Source organism: Hoplias malabaricus, chromosome 2 (genome assembly GCF_029633855.1).
Source record: "Hoplias malabaricus isolate fHopMal1 chromosome 2, fHopMal1.hap1, whole genome shotgun sequence".
NCBI classification, from domain to species: domain Eukaryota; kingdom Metazoa; phylum Chordata; class Actinopteri; order Characiformes; family Erythrinidae; genus Hoplias; species Hoplias malabaricus.
The window spans coordinates 32,345,108-32,366,428 of record NC_089801.1 but is presented as its reverse complement, the minus strand read 5'-3'; the positions used below and the strand labels follow the sequence as shown (position 1 = coordinate 32,366,428).

General features: G+C 39.7%; 1 protein-coding gene across 3 annotated transcripts in view; it reads left to right on the top strand.

Moving 5' to 3' along the window:
* doc2b (double C2-like domains, beta) overlaps window positions 1–21,321 on the top strand; it is a 184,177-nt gene that overhangs the window by 30,107 nt on the left and 132,749 nt on the right. For 2 of the 3 annotated variants that reach the window (XM_066660134.1, XM_066660135.1), the window contains 3 exons: window positions 239–398; window positions 11,062–11,160; window positions 11,525–11,695. In XM_066660134.1, coding sequence (XP_066516231.1) covers window positions 239–398; window positions 11,062–11,160; window positions 11,525–11,695 — 430 coding nt within the window. The remainder of the gene's footprint in view (window positions 1–238; window positions 399–11,061; window positions 11,161–11,524; window positions 11,696–21,321) is intronic. The other variant, XM_066660136.1, reaches the window with a different exon arrangement.

The window sequence follows — 21,321 nt, the reverse complement described above, 5'->3', positions numbered from 1 at the left end:
AGCCAAATGGAAGACTGACCACAAGCTTTTTGACACGGTTGATTCTCATGAACAAATACTATACAAGTACAAGAGCTCTGTGGCAACACTATTATTTGCTTCATCAAGATTCATTGTGTGATGTCACTCCCTCTGCTTGTTTTTCCTGCAGACATACTAAATCTGTGTTTTTCTCCATACAACCTGTTATGCCTCACTCTGTCTGTGTTTTCCTAAACCTCTCTCTCTCCTCCCCCAGGTATGGAAGCGTTCCGGAGCCTGGTTCTACAAGGCCTTGCCAAAACACATTCGTCCAGTAAAGGACCCACTATCAGATATCAGGAGGCCAGTTATAGAGAGAGAGGAGCAGCCAGTGGTCAGGAGCTTGCCAGTTATCTACACTTGGGCCCACAGCAAAGGTCCGTTTAACTGCATGTAAAATGTATTCTGACCTATTCCAATCTGCTGTTTCCGTTCAAAAGTTTATCAACTGTACCACCATGTAGAGTAATGCCAAAAATGATTAACAGTGGTTAATACCCTGTGGTGGACAAAACCACTAGCTTTAAACAACAGAGTAGACAACAGTGTCATTAGTATAATTCTTTTTCATTTATTTTGTGATTTCAAATTAGTCATAAAGCACACACATGTACAGGGATAAAAAATATATTACTATAAACTAATCCCATCTAAACTGTACTTTTGTGCTAATAGTACATAGCTGCATTTCAGTGCTCATATTGCTTAAGCCATGAGACAAACCCCCAAACTTCAGTGTGGTTATGCACATTCTTTCAGACCTTATCTCATTATATCTTCTTTAACATTTTTCCTCACAATGAACTACATGTATTTATTTTCTTATTTAACTGGAAAAAATCAAAGCCTGGTCTCTGACTGGAGCCTGTCAGTGATCATCAATTAAAGTAATTCAGCTTAATATATGAAGAGCTTAGATAATCATTAAATTTAAATGTGAACATTGTACATAATAGTTGCAGTGTGGTAAAGACACTTCATCTATCCCATATTGGACAGCCTCTAAATGTGTAAATGACAGAGGAAAAGGTTTTGGGGCACCCCTCAGGCAATGGCACTTCCCAGACAGGAGTTCTCTGCCTCAGATCTCAGTGTCCCTCTAATGTAGTCAGCAGCAGAGCATCGCATAGCTATAGGTGCTCTACCGCCCAGCTCTGTGCTGAGGGTGAAATTTGCCAATCCTAGCAGAAAGGCCCAAAAAAAGGGAAGGTTTGTGTTGAAATAAATTGAGCGTGGCATGGATAAAACGAAGCCGTCTGCACTGTATGATAAGTCTTTTTAGTGCAAAGTAAGAAGCAGGCCCCTGGAGACAATTTCAGTTCGTGCTAGCAGCCCTTCATGACCAAATGACACATCCCCACGGGTCTCAATACAAACCTCAAGACTGAGCAATCCATCACTGTTTAGGTTCATATCCGGTCATAACCACTGCAAACTGTGAGGCTTTACTGCACTGCACATTTTTCATTCAGTTTACGTTACTACTGAAGTGCTAAACAGTTATATGTGATATGCACCATATTTATATGAACATTTAATCATGGCTACCTCGTTGTTTCTAAACTCACAGTCCATTGTCTCAGTTCTACTGACACTACAGGAGCATTTTGTAGTTCTGCAGTTACAGATTGTAGTCCGTCTGTTGCTCTTCATGCTTTCTTTGTCCCATGGCGGGTCACTCGTAGCTTTGCAGTGACATTGACATTGGTTTGGTGTGTTGGTGTGTGTTCTGCTGATACAAGTGGATCAGATACAGCAGTGCTGTGGGGGTGCAGTGCAGTGCAAATGGGGTCCTGAACAATAAAGATCAGGCAGAAAGGGGGCAAACAAAGTATCTAGTGCAACAGATGGAATACAGAATTTAATTGTGCAACTACAAAATGCTATTACATTGTCAGTGAAGCCGAGAGAATGGCCAGTGAGTGTACAAACTAAGATGATTACGTACAAACATAATTGTATTGACATATACCATTGCCATATGTCCAGACATATACTTGGTGATTTCAGCTAATTCAATGTGCACCCATTGTAAGCACAGTCATGAACCTGCAGCTTATATTAACACCACAGAAAGGCATCAAACAGATCGGACATAAACATTTCTGGACTTGTCCTCACTAACTGAATATCAGCATATAATCACACAAATTTTTCCAACATTTCAGATTTATGCAGGCTGTTACTGCAGCAAAAGAGATGAGAACCTCCTTCCAGTTCAGAGAAAATGTTGCAGAGCAGGTGTTCACTAATATAGAGAGTACATTTAGCCACCATGTATGCCACTCGTCTCTGGCATACCCCCAGCTTTGGTTTGCCATGTTTTATAACCATAAATAACTGCAGGTGATATGATAAGGGGCTGATCGTCATGTAAGCCCACACACATATGTTGTTCTGTGTTGTGTTAAGAAGATGATTCTTGCAGACTTTCAAAGCGAATGTTTGTCAGCTCAGTCCTGCCCAATGGGAATTGTGTTGAGTTTAATTTCCAAAGCATAAACCACTCAAAACCACCACTGTATCATTTATCAGCATTTATAAGACAGAAACAGAGGAGGTATATAATTATATGAGGAATGAGCTTGTCAAACTGTGGCCCATTCTATGTATAATCTTTTTAAAACAGGTCTTTTGGGCTTTCTGTTTCTATTACTTGGGCATAGATTATTGTGTACCGTTTTTTTAGAATTAATATTGTCTTTAATATCCCTTGAGAATGATACACAGATATGATATATTACATAAATATCTGCACCACAGTACATTTATTTGATTTATTTACTGTCTAATCAAGGTTTTAAATACAAATATAAGAAAACGGGACTCTTAACAGCCTTTCAAACTTGGTATGCCACCATCAGATAAACAGTACTTTGGTCTTTGAAAGATGGGTGAAGTAAGTAAATAGCACTGGTATGAAAATGGTATTTATCACAGCTGATTCTTTGAGTTTAGGTATAGGAAGAGAATACTGGGATGAGTGACTTTCTGTTTAAAAGCAACAATCTTATCCTGTTAGAAGCAAAAAGGTTTATTAAAAAGTAATGCTGAAACTAAAGCAAAGCTTGTTTGGTAAGTGTTTGATGCTTTAATAATAAGATGAATTTAAATACTGCCTTCCTTCAGCCAGTCCTGTCTTATAAAAGAGCAGACATAATAAAATTTACAGTAGGAGCACAATTTCCTTGAACAAAACCAATAAAAAAAACCCACCAGGGCTAATAAGAAGAATGAAAAAAAGTGGAATGAAGTGAAAAAAAGAGGAGGCTGGGCTCTAAATGAAGAACAGAATGGAAGTGATTGTGGTAACGATATTCAGGAAACCATAAATGCTTTTTAGGAAATAGCCATGTCACCTGTTGTGCTGCAGTAACTGTCATTGCCATCCGAGTGAGGCCTGGAATCCTCTATGAATTCAGAGGGTCTACCACCTGCATGTATAACATATGCAAGCTGTTAGACCTGCATTCACAGCCCTCCCCACAGTCAGAGGGCTGTTTTTTGATCAGCTCTGCTTTAACCATATGCTGTATATACAGTCATAAAAGACCTGATCATAGATCAGTGCTTATGACCAAAAAGGTTTAGGAAATCACACTGTCTGTTTGACTTGGAGGAGTTAAGGAATACACTGTGGATGGTCAGCCGTAATATTTTACAGAAATCAGGAATACTGATGTATCCATATGGAATTTAATTAAGCGTAAAGCACATGCTTGGTGTAGGTGGGTGTGGTTATATAAAACCTTATTGTTTCTAAACTGCAGTTCAAAAGTAATTTAAGATACAGAGATTGTGGGTCTCCTAATGGCCATTCAAGACCTGGCAGGCCACCAAATCTGTCCCTTCATCTTTTATCAACAGCATAACTTGCTTTGCAATATCAGACTGAAAGCTATGTAGTGCTATGGGTTCATTGTCAAAGCCCAATGATGCTTTGTAATAGTTTTTACGAGGGCTTTGTCATGTGACTAGACCAAGTATGAATTCATAGCACTGAAAGTGCTCACCTGGGGGCTATGAAAGTTTGCTGAAGTCAATATTTCAGCACAGTGTCAAAACAAAGATGATACTGTTTTACTGAGCTTAGACATCATTGGAAACCAAGTGAGTCCAGTGATTTGATTCCATTTCTTTTAGTGTCTGGCCCTAGCTTACTCCAGAGGGATTGAGTTATAGATCTCACTTTGATTTTTTTTTTTTAATGCAGTACCTCCTCTGCGTTTGAGCTGACTGATTCCAGGACACAGTGGGTTCTCTTTCTCTGCTTTTTCTGCTGAAAGTTTAGCTCAGTAGAATGGGTCTGCCTTTCAAACAGCAGCGATTCAAGCTGAGTCTGTGAGCTTTATTCCTATTTTGTTTTATCTATGGTTAAGTGAAAGAACATTGTTGGAATTATCAAAACTTCAGGCACCGAGGCATGACCTGACAGGGGCCAGACTTGGCAGTTGTTTTGGAAGTGTTTTTCACAATATTTTAAGGCAGACTTGATATGTTGCAACCATCAAACCTGCCACAAAGCATGACTACCAAGCTGCAAGACACAAAACTCTTTGTCTACCAAAGATAAGATTGGAAAAGCAATTGGAAATCTCCCCTGGGCTTTTTTCCCCCCATCTACTCCCAGTACCTCACCTTTGCTGGATCCTGTCTGCCACTTTCAATCTGACAGTCTTGTGAATTAATGCTGATGGGTTAATAAGGTTAAATTTATGCTAATGTTTTAAATGGGACTCATCAGAATTGCATGGAAATATCCTGCATTTGGCAGCCATAACAGATTTGCAATGGTAATGTACCAGCCTGATGGGCTCATGAAGGGTAATATAGGCTCGTCAAGTCATGGAATACGACACCAAAGTCAGAGACCTGCACAAAATCCAGACAAATTTCTTTTTTTCTCACTTCACTCAGAGAGATATAAACAAAGATCGGCTTTCTGGCTTTGGGGGCTTATTATCGATCGTCACACATCTTTTATAGAGAGGAGGCGCGGCCGTTATTATGTACCCCGAGAGTTACTCTAATGGCGATTAGGCGAGGACATCAGCTTTTACTGTGTCCCCGCTGGAGCTTGAACTTCAATACACAGTGTGCCATTGTGTTTTATCAGAGGACTGCAAAGCCCAGCAGCTCGCTTCACGGAATCAAGCTTTTGAACAGACGAGCATTGGATTCCATGTGGGAGTGTTTTGCCAAAGTCTGGATCTGAGCACATGCTGGGGCCATTTTGTTGAGCTGTAGAGAAATTGCGTTTTAAGCTTTATGGTCGCAATTTTTTTTTTCAATGCGTTTTAATTGATATTTCAGCCCAAACGTTGGGATAGATTTCTTGGCAAAAATGCATAAAGCAGGAGATTTGCCTCATTTGAAGAATGTTTTGTTATAGGTATTTTGTTTAGGCCAAAATTCGACCAACGGAAGTTAACCTCCCCTGGTATGTTTTGACTTATAGGCAGCCAGGCTTGTGTTGCGTGCTGGTTATTTTAAATAGTTTCAATCTGGGGTAATAAAAATAGTGGTTTAATGCTGACAGCATCTGGAGAATTGGTAGGAGAAGACCTATCGCTCTTTATCTAGCCCCTTATCCTTCAGGGAAATTTCATGACACAGTAATGGGATATTTAATGTCTTGTCTACAAACATAGCTGTATTTTTAATATGAGCTATTATTGATTTTAGAATTTGTTGCCAATAAATCAATAAAAGAAGACGCTATTAGGATTTTTCACATATTGAGTAGAGTTATTTTACATTACAAAATAATAATGAAACAATACTGTCATTTTTGTTGAATACTATGGTATTGCCATGAATACAATAAACAAAAAAAGTCTCTCTCTCTTTCACAAGGGCACAAAGCTGTGAACTGCTCACAAACAAGGTGCACAAAAACTGATGCACAAACAAGGCCAAAGGGTTGCTGCAGTAGCTCAAACATGTGCTATGTACTGAAAGGTTCTATTAATGCTTCTTTACTAAGCTGTGATTTGGAGATGACTTGCAGCAGCAGAGTATATTTGTAATGCTGTGCTACAGTGAGTTTCCCAGCATGCCTCTCTTTCTTCTCTGCTTAAAGTAAACCGGCTGTCGGGGTCTGTTTAATGGACCTAATGAAGACCGAGAAACAGACAGCTGTGATCAGAGGGTAGGGGATGAAAAGAAAAGCGCATGCTTTTGCTTGCAAGCTGACACACACACACAAACACACAGTGACTGAAAGAAATAAGTCTTTCTATCCTATACAAAAGAGTTTAGACTGTGCATAATCCATGTTTAAAGATGTTCACTAACTCTGATTGGCAGATGGTGTAAAATTATTGTTTTAAATAGTTTCACAAATGTTAAATAAATTTTTACAAATGAAGAAGTAGTTAATGTACATTTGCATACAAGTCCCATATAACTTCCAGTGTTATCAACTGAATAAATATCCTTGTGTTCGTACTTTCATTGTCAAGTTATTTAATTCTAAAAGCATCTCAGGTTGTGTATAACTTCTGTTATATAGCTTTATATGTATACTTATGCATGTGTCCTTCAAATCAAGTGCTGTTGTGTGTATGTGTGTAAATCTGTGTTTATGTGTGTGTATATGTATATATATTATATTTTATTTTGTCACTTAAATCAATAGTCATTTGCTCATTGTACCGCTGCCTCTTACAGCTTAATGCTTTGCAGTAGTTGGACTTCACCTCCTCAATTATCTGTGCTAGATTAACACACGATGCTAAACGTGTGTGTGTGTGTGTGTCTGTGTAACTGAAATGCAGCTTGAGTTTGATTGAAAGGAAACAATTGCACCATATTTGCAGAGACCTTTTAGCTGTAAATTTAGCACATGCCTGTGGCATTTCAATTGAAGAACAATCAATATAGGCATGGGGTCCTCCACAAATTGACGACGTATTCATCATCATTCTGGAGCCTGACCTCTGCTGTCATCGACCCTAATGTGATTGAAGGAGGTAATATCAGCCAGCAAAGGAATGGAAGAAGCACAGAGAAATATGCTTCTAGTTTACCCCTGCTATTATATAGCGTCTCAGTGTGTAACAGCTTCATTGTGTCTGAGCTTTGAAAAAACAAGGTAGAGTTTATTGTTTGTATCCCAGCAGGAGATCAGCCTGCTAAGTGTCTGCCGATGGAATTAGCTGAGTGGCTTTATAAAATCAGAACTAACCATACAACATCAGTACCAGATTTTGTTAATGTTTATGTGGCTAAATGCAGTCAGATGCACACAGCAGAGTTTGATTATTTAGTGTACAGCATCTCAGAACAGTAGAGGCTTTACTGCAGCAAATGTAGGACAGACTACACGACGACATTCTTGATTTCAGAAAAAAATGATGGGTGAGTGAATGTCCATGGACGTTTGTGGAAGTGGAGAATTGTGTACTTGGGGAATGATGTTGTTATTTTGGTTGTGATTGATTGTGCATTGATTGTGGAAAGGCTTTGGTGATTGCAGTGGCGCAAACTGACCTTTCAACACAGACTTCCAGTTCACACTTCTTTAAGAAAGGAAATGAAAAAGCTTGTAATTGCTTTCTTGCAGTGTGTTGAGCACAGAGGCTTGGGTTGTTTGAGGTTGTATGTGTGTAGGGGAGGGTTACAGTGTTCCAGTGAGTCAGCAATAAGCCAGAAGTCACTCCTCCTTGGCTGTATTCATCAAGCCAGATTGGAGAGGCGGGTGGTATCTCACAAGAGCAAAAGCAGTGCGTGTTTGTGTGTGGAGGACAGAGAGGCAGGACAAGCGTAAATCTCTGTGTCACTCTCCCTCATGCACACGTGCACATGCATGCGCGTACAAACACACACACACACACACACACACACAAAATCTCCATTTCCTCTCCCCTGATTGAAACCATGGCAGATGGGGTGCAGCAAATGGAAAGCCAGAACTGTGCCCATCTCTGGCTCTGCCTCCTCTCACCCATGTGTATGTGTGAATGTGTGCATGCATGCACGCGTGTGTGTGTGTGTGTGTGTGTGTGTGTGTGTGTGTTTGCATTTGTGTATGTTTGTGTGTTCTGAATATTTACTGATTGACTCCTTCAGTTGATTTCTGTTTTCTTGTTTCTATCATACCTTTGAAAAATTAAGTAAAACCTCGGTTAAAAAATAAATTAAAAATGTAGTTATCACCAAATTGTAAAGGAGTCTCAACATCAAAATCTATACATATGTGTCCTGCATTTGCTTTTGCTACAACTTCTAGTGTTTCAGAGAGGCTTGTTTTCATTTCCTAAAGCTGTTTTTTCAGAACTAACTACAACTACAACCTTTGAAGCTGGTTAGATTTTCTGCTTCACCCGTTCAGGTTGTCCTTAACACCTCCAGTGACGCTGAGGGCTGGGCCAGGGGCCAGTCCATTGTTTTGAATACATTAACTACTTCTTTGTTTGACTGGGTTCTATCTTGTCTATTTCCTTTTCTCAGTGACAGATTCCCGACTCTTTCACATCTTTTCAGACCCATAGTGTTGAAGGCTGGACAGGAAACACCTGTGGACTTTTTCAGTTCTGATGCGAGCTTGATGTGCATAGGTGAAAATACAGTTTATCCAAAGGGGACTGTTGTGATGGTCTACCAAGTCTTGAATGGTAGCTAGGAGTCCCATTTTCTCTGCTTTTTTAAGGCCTTTTAAAATAGCAGTGAGTTCATTTTACTTTTTCACTTTTCTCTTTTTACATGGAGTGTATACACAGACTGGAATATGCTGCTTATACAAGGATTCAGATTCCTATGCTCTAGGACAAAGGGGTTGAATACCATCCTAAAACACTGTGTCTCTATGATATGAGAATGTTCAGCTTGATTTAAGGGGGTTGATGGAGGGCAGTGTGCGCTAGGAGGAGGATGATGAGAGTTCAGCAGGTGCATGCTCCCATTCAGACAAAGTTGACGAGTTTTCTGCTCACAGTGGATGAAATGAAGAAGATGCAGAGTCTGTTTTCTCTCTTTTGCTCTCTCACTTGTTCTGCCATTTGTTTTGTTCTTTTCCTCTTAATTCTGCCACTTAGAGAGTGAGGAGCTGCCGATATATTTTATGAATACGATGATGTATGTTGATGTAATAGCTAAGATATTGATTTTCACCTTTTTAAAGCTGACCACTTCCAAGTAGTTGTCAGAATCAATTCTTAACCATTTTCTCCACTCTCGACTTAGCTGCACTCAGAAGTCTTTGGTTTTGATTGATTTCTTTAAAAAGTGAGCAGATGCTTTAAGACAAAGGTTGAAATGGATTGGTCAAGAAATAAACTAGATCATAGATCAACTCAGGAAATTTTAGCATGGTTTAATGCCTTTATAAAGTGAATGTAATGTAAATAATTTTTTATGTAATATGTTTTCAAAATCTGAATGTTTACTTCATGGTAAAAGTGTTTATGTGCTATGTTAACCAGTCCAAGTGTCAGTATGCCTGGTCTCCCAATTTGATTGTAGACCATTACCTTCCCAGATTCTTCTCCTGTCGTGTGGGGAGTTCATGATCCAATTGTTACTCCTCGGATCCTTTTGTAATTGTAAATATTGAAATGTACAATATTTACGACCCACAGCCCTGTAGTGTTGGGTGGACACGACTCTCAGATGAGAATCGCGACAATAAGGTCAGGCCAGAAAAAACGTAGACCAACAAGAGCCAAGCTGGGTTATGGTTTCAGTGCCATCTGCTGTGTTTGTTTATATCTAATTTGGGAGAAACTCCCACCTGCTCTCGAGATGTAGCAGTTCATAAGAAACTCCAACAAGGCTTTGAGGACTGGGGCTATATGAAAGTGTGTGGTGTTTCATTCAGGTCTCATCGTGAATTGTGGAGACTCTGAGGACTAATGAACACTAACCTGGGAACATTATGTGGGGTGTCCCACTTTATCAACATAGGATTTGTAACATCCTGTAGTATGGGCCAGGCATTAGGCCAATGATTCAGTGAAACATTGAAATTCTCGTTAAGTCATTCATTCTTTTATTGTCTGTAACCGCTTATCCAGTTCAGGGTTGAGGTGTGTCCGGAGGCTCCGGACGCAACCTAGAGGGGGCGCCAGTCCTTCACATGGTGATATTCACTCACACACTCATACCTATGGACACTTATGAGTAGCAACGTGTGTTTTTGGACCATGAGCACCTGGTGGAAACCCACGTGATCATGCGGAGAACACACCAAACTCGAACAGAGTCACTCAGAGTGGTGCTCGAATCTAAAACCCCAGGACTCTGGAGCTGTGTTACAACGACACTACGTGTTGCGACTCTCTGCTGCCCACATTGAAATTCTGTTAAGTTTTAACCCTAAAAGTCAACACACACATAGAGCTATTTGATATATATTTTCCTTGATCCTGCAAATTTGTTGATTTTTATACAGGCAGTTACCAATTCCCTTCTTAAACAAGAAATCACAAGAATAGGATCCCAAAATCACACTTAAACATTATGCAGATTCATGAAATCCATGGTAAGTGTGTGAAATGAACATTCTGTATGAATGTTACATAAAGCACAGTGCATTGTGCATTGTACATTTTTTTAATAGTGAGAGAAATCATGGTGGTGCACAGAGGTCTCCCAAATGTGAACAGTTGCAGATGATTCATAGTGTGCAATATGTCTTATAATGATTTAATAAATCTAATTGCATCACTCTCCTCCATTATTTTTTTTTCATTCTCTGCTCTTTACTCTTTAATTGACAGTAGTTTTATTCAGACTACTTTTTTTTCCCATTAAGCATTGTATCAGCTGTTATGACATGATGAATGTTTTGCCAGTATCTAAAAGTGATTTGTATGTTTCTATACAGAAAAGCTGCATGCTTTTGACTGCTGATAGGATTCCACTGGAGTCAAATAGACTTTGGTCTTCGCAGCCGTTGTCACATTGACACTCAAAACACTGTCAACATTCTTTCCTCTGTCAGTCTCTCTTTTCACGCTCTCCTTCTCCCTCCCACTCCCTGCCTCTCTCTCGCTTCACCCCCCCCCCCCCCCCCCCCCACTTTCTCTGCCTCTGTAGTCGACTCCAGTGAGAGTGATGGGAGTGACTCCGACCTCAGCGAGGCCAATAGCGACAGAAAGCTCTTCCGCTCTGAGAGCGTCAAAAGAAGACACTCAGGTAACTCATACATGCTCCTATATGTACTTTGTAGATGTATGCACAAAGTATGAAATGCTTCCTCTGTAACACTGTAAAGTTGTAAACTGCCACTTATGCCCAACATGCTTGGAGAAGAACACTGCCCAGTTGTGTAATGATATAATCATATATGACTGGGTGAGATGGAGGACCATCCTGTACACCCAGAGAGTGAAGCCATACCTCCCTAGGCTTCCTGCAGTGTACTGCAATCTATTTGAATAACCACATGTGGCTTTTTAATGTTAAAGACTATTAAGGATTATTAAAGTGCATAGGGTAAATAAATTTTATAGGATTAAGAGTGCCACCATTTAATCTTTCTGTACTATGCTCGATGAAGCTCTCTCAGAGTCCAGCGGAAGTTCAGCCCCTACACCCTTCCAGTCTATTCTGACCAGTCCATCCCGGGCCAGCTTCCTGTCTGGAAGCCGCTCTAGTCTGACCAGCGAGAGGAGCAGCTTGGCCCCTGCCCCAGAGGATGAGGACACTGACCACAGCCGTCCATCACTGAGTGAGTTGTCTCTTGTTTATCAGTGGTGATGTGCCTGTATAATTACACTGGTGTTTAATCTCACACTGTAGGCATTCAGTTTAGTGTCTGATGTCCTAGCCAATGGGAGAGCCCACTATAACTACTTAGTTTCCATGGAGACAAAATCCTGATTGGATTTTTCTCCCCTTGGGAATTTAAAGTATTTAACCACTTTGTTTTCAAACAAAAGCTCATTAATAGTCTGTAGATTTTAGTAATGGTAATATTATACATTTTTGCAATCTGCTCTATTTGTAACTGAAAATGTATGAAGTGCACACACACACACACACACACACACACACGGTAAAACCGAGCTTATCTCTCCTACTCTGGACATGTGGATACTGGCTACTTCAGTGTAAATATGTGCTGTGCTGGAGAGAGCAGGATCATTGGGCTCTTACAGCTGCCTAAGCTTATCCCTCTCTCCTCATCTAAACCCCTCTCTCAGTCTCTTCCAGGACGGTCAGTGGGAGATTTCATAAGGACAGTTTTAACTACCTTCCCCAATTATGTAACTAATTCTACATTTAAAAGCAGCTTTGGGGTAGTGATCTACCTTTTTAATATATATTTTTTTCAAGTCAAATATTCCACAAATCTTCCTGTAGATAGTGCGCTTGTTCAGAATCAAAAGGGACATGTACCCCACATTTTGTTTTTTTTGTTTGTTTTAATTTGGACTGGTCTTGAGAGTCATGAATTGTTTTCACAACAAGGATTTCTCACGCCTGGAAACTTGCCCCATACAAAGGCGAAAGGCTGTGAAAGAGGGAAATTTTATATTAACCAGTAATATCACTGTTCTAAAATGGTCGCTTTTCAAAAGCCAGTGAAATACCAGTGATAAAATAATGTTAAATCCATAATATTTAATACATTTTGACCTGGAGATTCATTACATTAAGATAGTAAACTCCATTTTGAATTCCATTTTATGGCAACTTATAGTATTTAACATTAGGAGAATATGAGAGCTCTATTTGTAGACCTAGTGTTGTATTCATATTTGTGTGTTAGCTGTAGCCTCCTGATGTTACTTCCTCTATCAGTCAGAATTGTCAGGAATGGATATGAAAAAAAATGTAAAAAGAAACATGCATGCATTTTTGGAAATGTGATGCTTCTACTTGAGCACAAGATGACAGACACTGACAAAAAAGAAATTTATCTTCCTTGTCGTTTAACATGCATTGTGTGGAACTAGTTCTCCTTCTTTAAAGAAAACCAGTGAATGTGTGGAGTGTGAAGTGAAGCATTTTATGTTTTGTATTTATGCAAATTTATTCTACAGAGTCTTGGGGAACTCCTCAGGGATCCACACCAGGGAAGCGAGTGTCATATATGAAAACACATATATGAAGATAGGGTTAATGGTGTGTATCAGTTTGTGGAGCTTCATCTTTCGTAGCTGAGCTCCTGTAGTGGTAGAATCTTCATGTGCTCCCGCTTTATAAGGGGAATTTGGTGGAGCAATAAATCTGAGAGCTATGGGAATGATTTCTCAGACTGTAATTTTGGTTTTGTTTTTCAGATTGTGTGTGATTATCCCATAGCAGATACTAAATTGCAGATAGGTCCATCTGATATTTTTAAATAGTGTTAAATATGAAAATTGACAATGGAGATACAAGGTTTTGTTCCCAAAAGCTATTAAATACCACACACAAATGCGCGCACACACACACACACACACCCATACACTCATACAAGAGGCAAATATAAATTATATTTGGATTTTCCTGTATAATCCAAATCTAGGCTTCTCCTATAGTCCTTATATCCTTCTCTATCTCCACTACTCCCATCCCTCCACCTCGCTCTCTCACTCTCGCCTCCGCCCTCTCTCACACTCGCTCTCGCACAGACCGCACTGGCTCACACACACCCAATTAGCCTTCATTTGCACAGTGATGGCACTCTCTCTGGCCTGCTCTCTTCAATTTGTGCTGCTCACTTTTACAGCTAAGGGCGCTCCTTATGTGCTCTCTCGACTGTCTTTTAGAAAGGAGCACTTCCTTACTCTTACTTAAGCTTTGGCTTTTTAGCAAAGCACGCCTTGTGGCTCTGTTACAGTGTGTGTCCCTCAGCTCTATACTACATGATAGACTTTAATATACAGTGGTCAATTAATGCACACATTTTACAATATTAGTATCACGTTGCCAAGTATTTTGCCCATATGAGCAATTAGGCTCATGATAGACTTTTTAGCGTTTCCAATTGCTAATGCAGATACAGTGCCTTTAAGATATTATTATTTAATACCAGGATACAACGATAGTTTTTAAAAAATATTTAAGTGTAACACAACTAAATACACACATATTAAAGGGGACATGTTATAGCCCTTCTTTCACAGGTTAACACAGTTTCCTGGTGTCTTAGTAGAATGTATGTGACAAGCTTTGGTCAAATTACCACAAGGATCAAGCAACACAGCACTTTCCTTACCTTGTCTATTCAGCCAAGAACAAGCCACTATACTTTCAACACATAGGAGTCCTCATTCTTTTTTGTCTAGAATCTTGGTGCACATTCTAGCATTAATGCTAACATCAATAATAGTCATTTTCCCTTCATCTGCTAAACTAATGTTTCTCCATATTAACATATTTCCTCCTCCATGTTTCGCAGTTGGGACTATACAGTCATTGTCTTGGTCCTCGCCAGACATGCCAAACCCCATGTGATCCAGACAAGGTTATTTTCATTTCATGTGGCCAGTATTCATCAGGCCACTCTTCACCTTCTTTGGCAAAACCCTTGCAAAAGTCTAGCAGATTTTGGGCACTCAGTGTGATGACAATTTCTGATGATAAATCTTGTTTTAAGCTGGTAGCAGTAGACCATCTGTTTTTTACACGAGGCTGCATGAATGGCAGACAGTGTGCTTTGTCATCAGCATAAAATTGAATCACATTTGATGCACAAAATATAGCATTACCCCCTACAGTCAGTACGTTTATGTGGCACCAATAGAATGGCTTGTGCCATATGGGTGACACTCTGATTGTAAATTAATTATATGATGTATATTTTATCACGTGTGTGTGTATATATACATGAACAGATTGTTTTTTATCCCTACTGCATTTGCTCCCAGTGCAAAACTGCGGGTGGAAAGAGGGTCATTGCTAGTTTGCCTTTATTCAACAGGTCCCATTATTTACTGCGCCATTTCAAGGATACAATCCCCAGGGCTATGGTTCCAGTTAAATTCTCTTATGGCCAAAGAGAAATGGCTTTAGTGCGAGTCCTGGGTGATTAATAACAAGGTGCTGGACTGGATCACTATTAATCACTTTGTAATGAGCTTGATCCTGTGCAGGCTAACTCTTGCCTCATTTTCTTGTTTGTTTTCCTGCTGCGCTTTTCTTTCTGTAACACACAGAAAGAGATTTTTACTCACTGCTGTTTCTTGCTGTGCCCTGTGTAAAAGGCGTAAAGGCTGCCTTTTGTAAACAGGGTCTTTTTATTTTGCCCTTAAACCAGATTTGTGGCTTTGCTTGTAATGGTTTGAAATGAGGTTTGAGCTAAACTAACATTGTGGAAGAACAGTTACATAAAGTGTATGGAGCTTGTGGTCATATAAGATTTAATGCACGCTTATATGTAGAGCATACGTTATACATTTTTACACAATTGACAACAACAAAGACATATAAATGAGCTTCTGCTCGGGACTTTAGATGTTTTTGCTTGTTCTGTCTTCTCTGTTCCACTTATTTATCCATATTCTTAGTGTATGTTTTGCTCTCACATAATCGTGTGCCCAGCACCATGATTGGAGAGACTCAGACAAGGAGGCAGGAATTGTTTGAATTGTTCTGAATTGTTTGCACTCTATGTAAGTTGCACCACTAAACCAGAGCAGCTAATTTTATTATTCAGTTATCTGACTTGGGCAAACCACAGAAATTTGACTGGGTAATTGTTGTTTTAAGATGGCCAAATTAATATGCACATGTACCGAACAAGTGATGTTTTTCATAATATGTACCCCTTACATTTTTTCAGATCCTTCAAACCCGGTCCTTACAAACAAATCAGATCCGTCTCACCCGGTCCTTAGCAAAATTAAGATGTGTTCCTGCAAACAATACAAAACCTGGAAAGAAATAGTGAATGGTGAACTTCTCTTGCACGTCTAAGAAATATCTAGGGACCCAGAAGGACACATAGCATTTTACAGTAGCAGAGATAAAGCATGTACTAACTTGCTGAATTCCCTTTGGAACTAACTATATCTTGCTACCCTTATGTTGCATGAAGTTAGACTCTGCTCTAATTTACACATCACTGATTTTACCCAACTTGCTGTTACCAGTGTTCACACTCCTCATGCATTGCTGCATGAACACAGGGTAATGTACTCCAGTAACAGCTAACCTGTAAGCTACAGAATATAATCTGATTAGTTTATATGCTATTAACTGAGTTCTTTAGGCTTCTAGCAAAAATTCCTAAACCTTAGTAAGGGCAAAGTTATTCTGCATGTTTATGGTGAGAAACAAAAGCAGATTTTATCAGGCTTCTCTGAGGAGCAACTACATTTTCTACTGCTCTGATAAACAAGGCGGCTATGGATAGGCAGTGTGATATGTAACCTATGATCTCCCAAGGCTACACAGCTACTTTAAAGAAATAGGGGTCCAGACTCTTCGTGGTCATGCAGAGATTGTGATGGGAGCAACTCATTAAGAGCATGAGGAAGAACCACAGACAGGAACCAAGAGCTAAAAGGAAAAACTTGCACAGTGGCAGTTATTAGAGCAGCTGTGTGATTTGTTTGACATATATTTTAATACAGGCATATATTAAAAATATTTGAATTGCAGTGATGCCAGTCGTTCAAAGGCTCTGTAACATGGAAGAACGATCTGTGAGGTGATATATGAAATACATTAAAGTTAAAGCTAAGCCTGGCCAGCTTTTCCATTTCTTACCACTTGCTTTTGTCGAGCTACAAAATCAAGCTGTTTCATATCATTCACTTTGGAAGTAGTTTGATTTTCTTTCCAGGGCAGCTTTAGTGTTGCCTTACATTGAGTCCGGAATGACGCAGGCAGGAAGGAGAAAGAAAGAACGAGGAGGAGAGGCAGACAAAGATCCAAATGAAAGCTTTCACAGTGGCGCTGCTGACTCCGGCAGCTTGGCTGATGGCTTGAAGCGAATCGCTAACGTTTGGGGGCCGGCTGAGTAAGTCCTCCACTCCTCTGCTTTCTCCTACCCCTCCAAGGCTTCCAGCCATTCTTCACACCCCCCGTTCCTCTCACTTCATTTATTTAATCTACCTTGACATTTTCAAAGTTTGCTTCTTTTCATTTCTCAGCTTTACGTTATGTAACGACAGTTCATCATCCTTCATTGCAGTGCAACTCCTTGTTCCCTCTGATTTTTATTTTGCTCTGCACATTGGCAGGAACTGTGCAGATGATGAATGATTTGCAGAATTCAAGCTGAATGGGGCGCATTCTGCCGTTCATGGTCAAGCATAGTACAATTTCTGTTGCCAAATGGACAACAATTTGCAGACGTCTCTGCTTAGAGTGGGCATTTGTCTTGTGTTAAGGCTCTCAGTTGATTATATACTGAACTGGCCAACTAAAGGAAAATGATACCATTGAGAAACCATTTGTTTGTGGAACCATTACTTATAGACAAGAAGAAGCAAAAAGTTTGCACACAAGTGTATACAGATCTGAACTCACTTGGAACAGTGTAATTCTTGGTAATAAGTTAGCTTCCTTTTAGAAGCATAGTGTAGCAAGTGTAATATTCACAGTGAATTATGGTGGTGATAGCATCATAATATGACATTGCTTCTCAACAGTACTGGTTTCTGTAAGACAGCAATCTAAATAATGCTTAAAGACTGTTTTCAAAAATTATACTTCAGACTTTGATTTATTAAAAATTGTAAAATAAGTTGTGAATCTGCAAATCCATCAGAAGGACCCTTGTAATCTTGGGTAATTGAAGAGTGGGTCAAGTGGGGCAGGCTTGGCCTAATGGTTGGAGGGCCAGGCTTGGTACCAGACGGTTGACGGTTCGATCCCCGGCAGGAAAATCCATGGTTAATGTTCCCTTGAGCAAGGCACTGAACCCACATATGCTCCCCGGGCACTAGTGCACTTGTGTGTGTGTGTTCACTGCCACAGATGGGTTTAATGCAAAAGATACATTTCTTTGTATGTTGTACAATGACAAATAGTTGCACATTATTATCATTTATCAAACAATGATGCAAAAAAGTGTATTATTTACTACAGAAGGTGGCAAGCACAAGCTTTGTGTATTTATAATATAATATATTTGAAATATTTGGATACTTATATGGACCAGTACTCTTAGTTGTAAAGCTTCTCCTTCAGCAGTGTCCATGCCTCAGTGCATTAGTTTCTGAGTATTTCATCATTTCCAGGTAGTAGGGCATATTTCAAAAGTTTTAATGTGATTTGAAACAAATCATGATCAATCGCCATTTTACTATTTTAATCTCTCACTTTAATTGACAGGCTGGATCTGGATGATGTTTGCTACAGCCAAATAGAAACAGTACATAGCCAAAAAGAAAATGCATACCTATATAATTAAATAAAATTCAAGATGGCACTACAGACTCTTGGCACAATGCTGATGCTAAATATAAATGTAGAGTTCCATGCAAAATCACAGACCACCCTTGATTTATTTAATATCCAGTCAAAAGTACAATTATGTCTAAATTATTCTTTTTTTCAGGGGATGTTGCTTAAGGGTTGGATAAAAGATAAGCCACAGACATTTCCAAATATGATTTGAAACCCCGTTTAAAGATGTATTTTAGGACTCCTGCAAAGTCTTCTGCCTATATGGCCATAAGGAATTTCAACTGGAATATGCCCTTAAAGCCGATATAGCCATCGTCCAGACATGGCGAGACGGCAGCACTTCCATTTAAAGCTCAGTTAATCCAATACTTGTCTGAGTCTGCCCTGCCGCTTGTGTATAAAGCTCTGAGAGACTGTCCCTTCCCACTGAAACAACATGGAGCTTTTCCCCAGCAGAGACAATTTCATCCTGCCTTCCCACCATTAATTATTCTTAATTAACCCAACAGCCACTCAGGAAATAATGGAGATCAGTACAATCCAATTAAAGGCCTTGTCTGTAGAAGTGTGCACCAAAGCTGGTAAAGACCCAACCACAAACAACTGTATATTCAAGTCATATATGATTACATACATATGTGATTATGTGGTTGTTTATTTGGCATCAGTTTCCCTAACTGTGTGCTCATTTGTTTACTTGACAGTGGAGATTCAGATTGAGAAGCAAAGGAAGGGCTCTGTTCGGGCTAGACAATACTTCAATATCAGTATATGTTGCAATATAAAATGTTTCTATAATGATGATAAGATTTTTAAACACATTTTGCATATCTCTATATAAATTATTTAAAGCATCTGTCAATGACAGACGTTCATTACAGGACGCTGCCATCAGTTTGTTGCACTTAATTTTAAAGTTAGTTCAAAAATATTAATATTGGCAAAGCCAGAGTTTGTTGTTGTTTGATGGTGAGGTCATGTTGCTTTCAGTTCTGGGCAGTTTTTCTTTGGCCTTTTTAATGTTCATATTGATATAGGGATTATATCGTATTGGCCGAAATTAGGAAATATATGTAAATTTTGGCCATATTGTCTAGCTCTAGGCTCTGTTATTGTTTGCATATACATTTCTCATTCAGAGCATTTGATACCAAGGGCTCAATTTCTGTTTTTACAAGCCCTTTCCATGCAGTACCAGTCGTTATGTGCTTTATGTAAGACCCTGACTCATTTGTTTTTAGAAATCAGATCCATTACACGCTTCGTATGTTCAAAGTCTAAAACTGGCCAAGACGACTTATTTCCTAACTGTAAAATCCAGTGGGAGGTTAATCACACATACGTAACTACAAACCTAATCCTTAAAGCGTGTAACTGCAAATTGACCTGTTTTAAATAAATCCAGTTCAAAGACAAGATATATCATTTTTAACTGTTCCTCAATGATGGCCTGCAAGACATTCCAGAAAGATCTTGTTTGTAAGACTAGTAATGTTGAAAAATTCTGAGTCTGAGAAAAGTGATTCAATAATGCTTTGCTGTATATTCAACATCCTGGAAATGTCGTCCTTTGCACTTACACAGTGGCACAAGCCTCAATCCACCTATGCTCACAATGAGTAGTTGAAGGCTGCTTTGACTTTACTAGAATTCCATTTATTTTTTTGGAGGTGATATTTACAACAAGCCAACATTCAATGAGTGACTAACCAGTGGCATTTGGTAAAAAGGGCTGCGGTGTTTTGGGGATAAGATGACTGTCATTTAGCCGATGTAATTAATATCACACCCGGTCTCCTCTGATTAACTGCAGACAGTGGCTGTGTGCGATGAGAGGAGATGAATCGGGAAGATCCGGCATCTACTTCCCTCCGGAGCAGAGGAAGTGTGGCTCTGACTACCCATAAACACAACAGTACTGATAGCTCTGTGAGCAGGCTTAACTTGTCCCCTCATTAAGACCTGATGAGCACAGATGGGGTAGGGAAGCCAAAGCTCCTTTTGTGCCTATTTGTAAAAGATAGGGATGTTTTCTTGACAAAATTGAAGTTTCCAGTTTGAATTGCAATCTCCTTATAATCGGCTGTTTGTTTGCTTTTTAGTACTTAATTGTGTCAATTCTTACTGTTTCTCTGTTTAAAAATCCATTTAGTCTTGCATTAAGCAGCGCTGCTTAGAAATGTTCACATAGTTGTGGTGTCCTGTTTCTTGTGATGTAGGCCAGCCTAACACATTACCATCTCTCTAAAACACATCACTAAAGACATGTCCATTTAAAAAAGACGTACATAAATAATTATGAACTGGAAACTGGTACGTACCTGTGTTCTTATAGGAGCGACAATGCACAGGTCACCTAAGTCTTATAGTCCAGAGTGACCTTGGTGAAAATACTGCTGCAGGGGGATCCAGTGTTCCTTTGAAAAGGAAATGTTAGTTATTATATCTTGATGTGTGATTTAATTAATATACTTAACTGTAACATCTGGAAGTGCATGCATGCAGTGAAATTCACCCAGTTATGTATGTCTGTGTTAACATTTTAATTTACTATCTAAATGTACCCCTGCTGCAGCACGGTGGACACACAGCTCCAGGGGCCTGGAGGTTGTGGGTTCAATTCCCGCTCCGGGTGACTGTCTTGTGAGTTGGTGTGTTCTCCCCGTGTCCGTGTGGGTTTCCTCCGGGTGCTCCAGTTTCTTCCCACGGTCCAAAAACACACGTTGGTAGGTGGATTGGCAACTCAAAAGTATCCGTAGGTGTGAGTGAATGTGTGTGTGTGAGTGTGTGTCTGTGTTGCCCAGTGAAGGACTGGCGCCCCCTCCAGGGTGTATTCCCGCCTTGTGCCCAATGATTCCAGGTAGGCTCTGGACCCACTGCGACCCTGAAATGGATAAGCGCTTATAGATAATGAATGAATGAATGTCCAGGGTGGGATATCGGGGATAATGGGGTATGTAAGAGGCAGGTAAAATGTATGAAAAGTAGAGAAGCATTTGGAGGAAC